The sequence below is a fragment of the Leptosomus discolor genome, chromosome 4 (genome assembly GCF_034619465.1).
Source record: "Leptosomus discolor isolate bLepDis1 chromosome 4, bLepDis1.hap2, whole genome shotgun sequence".
Classification (NCBI taxonomy): domain Eukaryota; kingdom Metazoa; phylum Chordata; class Aves; order Leptosomiformes; family Leptosomidae; genus Leptosomus; species Leptosomus discolor.
Genome location: NC_141394.1, coordinates 37,685,485 through 37,693,578, shown reverse-complemented (window position 1 = coordinate 37,693,578; position 8,094 = coordinate 37,685,485). Strand labels below are relative to the sequence as shown.

At 44.5% G+C, this 8,094-nt stretch overlaps 1 protein-coding gene across 1 annotated transcript; it reads right to left on the bottom strand.

The window, feature by feature from the left end:
- Positions 1 to 5,897: 5,897 nt before the first annotated feature.
- HMGB2 (high mobility group box 2) lies at positions 5,898 to 7,588 on the bottom strand. Its single transcript, XM_009946318.2, has 4 exons — positions 7,424 to 7,588; positions 7,113 to 7,258; positions 6,839 to 7,013; positions 5,898 to 6,367 (listed from the first exon to the last, which is right to left on the bottom strand). The coding sequence occupies exons 1-4, from the start codon at positions 7,571 to 7,573 to the stop codon at positions 6,215 to 6,217; spliced, it is 624 nt and encodes a 207-aa protein (XP_009944620.1). The 5' UTR covers positions 7,574 to 7,588; the 3' UTR covers positions 5,898 to 6,214.
- Positions 7,589 to 8,094: the final 506 nt, after the last annotated feature.

Sequence of the window (8,094 nt, the reverse complement as noted above, 5' to 3'; positions counted from 1 at the left end):
TGTGAAGAGCTGACCAGGAGAAAAAGCACACCAAGCTCTGGAAGTGCTTCTAGTCATACTGGTCTTTGAATTGCGACGAGGAATGCCCTGAAGTCCTACCTGTCCTGAAGATGCCAAGGACCCTCTAAAGGCAGAGCTGATCAGCCTGCTGATGGAAGGGAAAGCTGCCTGTCCTGCCGTCTGGGAGTGAAGGTAAGATGGTGTGGGGTGTTGCTGAGGAAAACAATTATGTAACGCTATAACAGAGGAGGGTCTGGTTGCTACTGATAGTAAAGCTATTTGGGATAAAGTGATGTTGAACTGGGCCATTCCCAATTGGAGATAGGAACTACTCCTTTTGTTGTTTTTTTTTTTTTTCCCCATTAACAGTATTCCATTATCTTCCATGTGATGACTATGAGAGGAATGAAGTCCATGCTTCAGAAATATCAGGATCCTTTGTCTCTGATAGACAAAGTTGAAAAATATTTTGACTTAGGATAAGAAATGAGCTTAATATAAGAAAAAGTACATGCAAGATCAAACCAAAAGTCCAGCCAGCACAGTAGCCTGTCTCCCTGAGTGGTCAGTAGCATCAGTGTGGTCAAGGAGGCAGAGTGGAAGGACAGGCCAAGGATACTGCTTTTGACAATACATTTCTGAGCTAGAGATAGTATTTTCTATTTCATAGTCCAGAATTTGTCCAATCACTGTTTGAATCTAGGCAGACTTTGGTCATCTGTCACACCTGTTTATGTAAAAAGTGTCAAGATTTCTGAAGAGGCAACGCTGGCTCTGCAGTTCACTCATCTGCTGTGACATATCAGTGAGATACAGGAGGATTATGGAGGCTTGCTAAAGGCCTTAATTCCCGAAGGAGCAGTTAGTGGTAGGTCAGTGCTGGGTCCAGCCAGCCAGGAACTGGCTTCAAGGTGGCAGCACTAACATCATCACAGAATATTTTTCAAAGGGCCTTTTAGAAGGGTGTAGTGTTGTCCACAAAAACATCATCCCTTCAGCTCTGCTGGAGAACTGATTTATGGGTATAAACTTTACCATTAGATGTTTGAATGTCAGAATAGTCAGCAGTGTACAGGTTCACTCACTAATTGGTGCTGCCTGTGACAATTAATTGCATTGATGAAGAGAAATTTCCATAGGCAGTCAGCTTTTTTACCGGGTCAGTCTGAATCTCGTGCATACCCCGCAGTTGGCAGTTAACGCATCTCTGAAGGGCTGTGTGCATTGGAGAATGCAACAGCGAGCTCAACATCTGGGCTCTGTTACAGGATTCTTGACACTGGATTCAAATGGGATCCCAGAAAAGCAGACAGGGCTGTGATGCAGCTCATACAAGAGGCCCAGCAATTTTGGAAATGAGGGATTCCTGGCAAAACACTTACATATTTCAAGATGTGGAAAGAAATACAAGCCAAAATGAGAAAACAAACAGAAAAATAAATACATGCTAAGGATGGTAAGGCAAGTGAAGCAGGATCAGCGACAGTCTGATCAGCAAACACCACAACAGCAAACAACCCATCACTGAGCAATATGTGCTAGATTATGTACCAATGTTATCTACAAGATGCCTGTGATAACACTGTTACGAAACAGTTCAATAGAACATTAGCTAGTCAAAGATAAAACTCCTATTCCATTTTTTCTGGTTTTCTCTCCGCACCCCTTTGCAATTTCTTTTGTGTTATTTGAGTTCTAAAGCCTGTATATACTGCAGTCAGTTCCCAGGTCTGCAGCTGTTCTAATCAAGGTTTTCCTTTTGAAAACACACCAATAAAATACATTTAAAAGAAAAAAAAAAAAAACACGAGGCATATTTGCAGTTCTTCAGACCATAGGTTTTGCTTGGGAAAAATAAGACTCAATTTTGTAAATAGGCTTTGTTCTAAGTTGATCTAAGAAAAAGGAAACTATATTCCTTTAGGAAGATGGTAAGGAAATACTAAATACTCGTTTTGTTCTTAACTTTTTACCTAATAATGCCGAACATGCTATTTGCTTTTCTAGCAAACATTATTACATCTTCACAGAATTATCTATTATAGCTCCAGCATCTCCTCCAGACTAATGTGATGTAGTTTGTTGTCCACCCACATCACCCACGACATAAATGTTAGGCTTGGTTTTTCCCCTTCACAAGTGTTGGGGGAGCACATGTTAACATGTAAGACACTTTGTATTAACACTCTATTTCACTTGCTGGTTTTATTGTCCTGTCACTTCAGGCTGCAAGCTGGCTTTGCAGTTCTTCACTGTTAGCTCTCATCTTTCTTGCAGCACTATTCACTACTTTTTTCCAAGTCACTTATGTATATATTAAACAATCACTATTCATTAACCCCATCTCCAAAAATAACCTATGGGTTTTCATAGGTGATTTCCTCCACTGGTGGAGCGGGTGACTAATTCCTAATTTGTTCCTGTATTGTTAACCAGCTATTTATTCATGCAAGGCCTTCAGTGGTGACTTATTTCTTTTATGAGAAGTAGACCAGACCAAGCGCAAGTAGACCAGAGCTACCTAATCTCCTTTACCTTCACTGATTTCTTCTAAGAATATTTACAGGAAATCGCAAGTCCTATTTAGCCATTTGTCCAGCAACTCTTGGCTCCTACCACCTTGCCATACGGACATTACTGGTCTGAAGTTTCCTGCATCTCTACAGAATGCTTTCTAAAAATTAGTGTCATATTTTTGACCTTCCATTCCTCTAGCACTAAGGCAGTTTTAAGTGAAAAAAAATATAAAGTACGGTTCATAGTTCAGCCATTTCATCCTTGAGTTTCCTTAGAACTCTTGGATGAATACCATCTGTCCTGTCATTTTGTTTCAAAGCCTTTTACACTTGGATTTGAGACAGATGCTCCACCATGCCTCTCCCATTAAAAAGTTCTGTCATGAAAACTTCCCAAAGCTCCTCTACAAGGTTAAAAAAAAAACCCACAAGCATCATTTTCTTTTCCTGAAATCTTCTCTAGGCTTTGCTACTGTATCTTGAGCATCTCGTGTGCATAGGACAGCTTGGCAGGCCTCCTGGTTCTGATGTGTTTGAAAGTTGTTATTAATCCGTCTGTTTCCTCAAGTTGCTCAGATGCTCTTTTTCCCTGCCACACGTTGCTGTGTCTGGCCTGCCAGGGTACAGGTCTCTTCTGGTTTACTGGTTTAGAAATAACTTTAGCTTTTTAAAGAGTGCTTTCTCAGTCTTATTTTTGGTGGTCTTTTCGTCTGCTTTACTGGGCAGTATGCCTTTATGCTGGACCTCTAGTGCAACGTGAGCAGTCTCCTGTTGCCTGCAACCATTTTGGGCGTCCCTTTTCATTTTGATTTGAGACAGACCTCCCAGTTCACCTCCAGTGAGTCACTTTGTAAGATTGTCCATATTGAATACGGATGTGAAAAACTAATTTAGCTTTTCTTCTGTGGCCTTATATTTTGTGAACATTCCCGTTACACTTTGATCACTTACTAGTCCTTTCCAGCACTAGTTCTTTCAGTGCTTGCAGGTGCGTGCTGACCTGACTTACTGTACTTTTTAAAGCTTAATTCAAAAGTAGTAATTTCCACATGCTCTTTTCCATTTGCCTTTATTCAACATCCTTCTTATCAAAAGGACAAAATATTATTTTTAAAAAATTACTAATTATCTTTAGTCATGACATCATTCTCAGATGATAGATCAGCCTGATGCAGAGCTTTGCCGTGGCTTGCAGGAGCTCCTGCTGACATGGCGTGCACACAGAACGATCGGTGCAATGATGTGGGTCAGGCTAGTAGAGCGGTGCGATAGAATATTTTTGCGATAAAGATCTCTCCAGCAGTCAGGATATATTTGTAAATGAGATCATAAACAAAAGTAAACCATAGGTGGCTTCTCACAGACCATCGTTAGGACATGGGACAACAGAGTGGCAACATTAGGCAGTTTGTGCAGATGTGCTGAAGCTAAATCAGCCAATTAATGCTAAATGAAGTAGAAGCCAAAAGGCTTTCTACGTCACTGAGGAAAATATTAGAAGAGCTTCTTTACTCTGCATTACCTCAAGATATGCTCTTATTCTGACACAATATTTAAAATTCTGCAACTCATGCAGCTTTCTAGGACACCTGAAGGGTTATGTTTCATTTCAGTTTAAGAGCACTTGAGCAGAAGTAGAAAACATTTCAAATCATCAAACTAGTCAATTTACTCCTCCACTGCAAAAGATTATTTAAATCTAATCAGAAGGACTTCTTGTTCTGTTCAGGGAGGGAGTCTGAGAACTGAGGGGAGGTGATGGCACAGCTCCACAGGGAAATCTGAACAGAGTGTGCTGAAAACGAGTGAGACCAGCGCAGCCTCAGCTACACGCTACGGCAGGGAATTGCCTCTAGCTGCAAGAATTTTTAAGGATAAAGGTGCTCTAGAATTGCAAACTGTCTACAGGAGAAAATGTTCTTGGGCACTGGATGTACTGCATGCAGAACAACCGCCCCCCACTTCTAGTTTATGCCTGCGGCTTCCCAACATCCAAGCTCGCAAAATGGGAGCCATTGATCCCACCTCTGCTGGGTATCGCTGGCAGGTCCAGCACATAAAACAGCAGCTAATCCTTCTGATACTGCTTTAAGTATAAGTATCTCAGGGGCAGGGTGGGGAGGAAAAAAACAACTCTGGGCCTTAGAAGGCCTTCAAAGGTTAGTATCTACTTTAGTACAAAAATGTCCGAATTGCCTTTAGTTACCTTATTTCCGTACTTTCAGGAATACACAAAGTTTTTGTCAAGACTTTTGTTTCAGAAAGTGCCATGTTATCATTAACCTACCACAGTGACATTTACCATGGTTATAGTGCTGAAATCACTTTTTGTTTTACGTGTGTACAATGGCTGTACATGAGCTTATTTCAAAAATTGATGGACTACAGGAAGACAATTTAAAAACAAACAAAAGAAGTTGGAAGCCTGCCCTTTATAGTATTTTGTGTTTTAGACATTAAATGTTGTTCAGTGCTGGGCTTTCAAAGGCTAATAAAAGCTATTCCATAGTATTTATCTCTACAAATTAAACTGAAGCTATTACTTTAGCTGTGGAATCTCCAAATTCCCACTCCTAAATATTGTTAGCTGTCTAGATTTAGACTTTTGTATATACTAAAGGTTGAGTAAAAAACCCTGAAAACCAAGAAATAGTGTAACTGGCAACGCTGTTACTGCCACAAACAGGAACAGATCAGGAGCACATGTTCTTTACAAATGCCTCGTCTTTTCTGCAGGAATCTATTGGCATGTGTGGAGATGACATTCCAACATTTTTCATGCTGTTCTGCAAGCTGTGTGTTTTATGAGAAGCCACTAGTAACTGGGGCCAGGGGGAGAGGGAAGGAGCAAGGAACATGTGGGAAGACATACCTCTGACCACATCTGTCTTGGAGCTAACTGTACTGTCCTGATGCAGACAGCAGAAAAGGCCAGTGACCCTGAACTGAATGAGAGAAAGTTCCTAAGACACACTCGTTATCAGCTAATATACCAAGACAAAACTTTTAAGACCTGTGCTTCAGTTGTCTGGGGAAAGAAAACAATCCAGGAATAATTATCAACTTCCGTACTTAGAAGGACTTTTTCACTCACAGGGTGATATAACCAAATGCTAGCATAAGGACAACGACCGGTAGTGTATGTGGAAGAGAGAACTGTGGTTAAAGAAGTTTAAACTCCAGGAGTCAACACTTCAAGAGACTTGCCAGCTTTGCGCTAACAGCCATAGTCCAAGAACAATGCAAAGCACTATCCTGCGCCAGGCTTCGGCATCCTGGGAGGACTCAGCCTCTCAGAAACATCAGGAATACAATAATCATGTACAACATTTTATTACAAAATTGTTAAAAAAGTAATACAATGCAGTATACTACAAAATATAAGATCAGCTATTAAAGCTACCTCCTTTGTTTTACTTAGCTATAAAGAAACACCTGGCTATCAATCACTGAATTTCAACAAAACCATTAAATATGCAGAAACATTCCACAACTTTTTCTTTTTTTCTTAAACCAAACTGTAGCAGCCCTCAGCTACTACTTACATTAAAATAGAGGTCTCCCTACAAAGAACCACATTACCTATACACAATTCTGTACAGATTTTTATACTGAAGCTAACAATGAGCTGCACTTGAGTTCACATTCTTAGCAAAATATTGGATTTTGAGCATAAATCTTTACAGCAGGACATTCATTTATTCCTCATCCTCATCTTCTTCCTCCTCTTCCTCATCCTCTTCCTCCTCCTCCTCCTCTTCTGGTTCTGCTTTCTTCTTAGATCCCGCAGGCCTACCTGGGCCCTTTTTTCCTGCGTCGCTCTTGCTCTTGGCACGGTACGCTGCAATATCCTGCAAGAAAAACGCCGTTTAGTTGCTGGCAATGTAACTCCAAAGACAAATTTGTACCACTTCAATAATTCACTACTACTATACAGCACAGACTGAATACAGGATGTGCGGAAAAGCAGGGTTTCAGCCTTGGGACTTTCATGCTTACACCTTTTGGCAAGGCAATGCACGATCCAAAGAGTTTTAAGAATTTTATGACCACAGCGCTTTTGAGTATGACCGTATTTTACCAAGCAGGTGATCTGTTTTCTGGAAGTAAACAGGTAAAATCTGTAGACATGTAAAAACCCCATCCAGGTTCACCGCAAGGGTTCCGGGTACCTCCCATGGCACACCTTGCCATGCATCCTGAAGCCCAACAAAGGTCGACATAAGCCTTTAGAATTACGATCTGTATATGGTTTAGGTGCAAAAGTCACGTTTACAGTGACATCTACACCTATAACCATTCTTTTCTCACTTTCCCTGTACCTTTTCATATTTCTCCTTTAGTTTTGCAGCCTTCTGTTCATATGGCTGTTTATCTTTGGCCGACTGTTCAGACCACATTTCACCTAACTTCTTTGCTGTATCTCCAATAGACAAGCCAGGATGGTCGTTTTTTATTTTTGGACGGTGTTCAGAACAGAAAAGGAAGAACGCAGACCTAAAATGACAGACAGTGATTAAAATTAAGTGTTAGCCTCTTAGAAGTAATACTTTCTTTTTTTTTTTCTCATCTCTTTTTGGTCATAGAAACACTCACGGTGGTCTTTTAGGAGCATTGGGGTCCTTTTTCTTTCCCTTCTTCTCGCCTTTGGGAGGAACATAGTTTTTCATCTCCCTGTCGTAACGAGCTTTGTCTCCTTTAGCCATTTCCTCAAACTTTCCTTTTTCCTTGCTAGACATTGTCTGCGGACACACAGAGGGGAAAGGAGAGTCTGATGAGATAAAGCGCCCGGTGACCCACTAACGTCTAAGCAGCAGCTGCTACCAGGGATCTTTTCCCAGCAGCCCGCAGCAGGGGCGGGGGCCGGCCCGGCAGGGCTCAGCTTGGCTCGGCCCGGCCCCGCTCACCTTCCACCGCTCCGAGCACTTCCGCGAGAACTCGGCGAAGTTGACGGACGAGTCCGGGTGCTTCTTCTTGTGCTCCTCGCGGCAGGTCTGCACGAAGTACGCGTACGAGGACATCTTGCCCCGCGGCTTATTGGGGTCGCCTTTGCCCATGGCGAGCTCGGCGGCGGGTCCCTGCTGGGATTAGGGGGGGTTGTAAAGGCGGCGTGAGGGCGGGGCCGTGCCTCAGGCCGCTCCCGCCTCTCGCCCGCCGGCGCCTTCCCGCCCGAACACGCCCCCCGCGGCCGCCGGCCCCTCCCCCGCCGCAGCCCCCCTCCCGCCCGCCGCCGCCGCCAAGCGCCTCCACCCGACCCCCGCCCCGCCGCGGCTGAGGCGTGCGGCCCGCGCGGCGCCGCCGCCCGCGCCCACGCCCGCCCTGGCGGGGTCGCCCGCCGCCGCCCTCCCTGCGTGTCCGGCCCCACCCGCCCGGCGGGAATTCCTCCCTCAGCCCTGGGCGCGCCGCCCGCCCCGGGAGCCCCGCGCTCCCTCGGCGCCCAGGGCCCGCCGCGGCGGCGGCGCCCCCTCCCTCCGCCTCCCCCTCGGCGCCCTCCCGCTGCCCTGCGGCCCCCGCCGGCGGGGGGTGCGCGGGGCCTTGCCTGGCTGGGTAGGGCGGGCGGTGGCGGCACGGGGCTCTG

Bases quoted from the DNA above. Each gene is read 5' to 3' on its own strand.
- HMGB2 (XM_009946318.2), bottom strand. From the start codon at position 7,573: ATGGGCAAAGGCGACCCCAATAAGCCGCGGGGCAAGATGTCCTCGTAC. The intron at 7,259-7,423 runs GTGAGCGGGGCC...GTGTGTCCGCAG, and splicing joins AGTGCTCGGAGCGGTGGAAG to ACAATGTCTAGCAAGGAAAA. The intron at 6,368-6,838 runs GTACAGGGAAAG...TTTTTCTTGCAG, and splicing joins TAAAGGAGAAATATGAAAAG to GATATTGCAGCGTACCGTGC.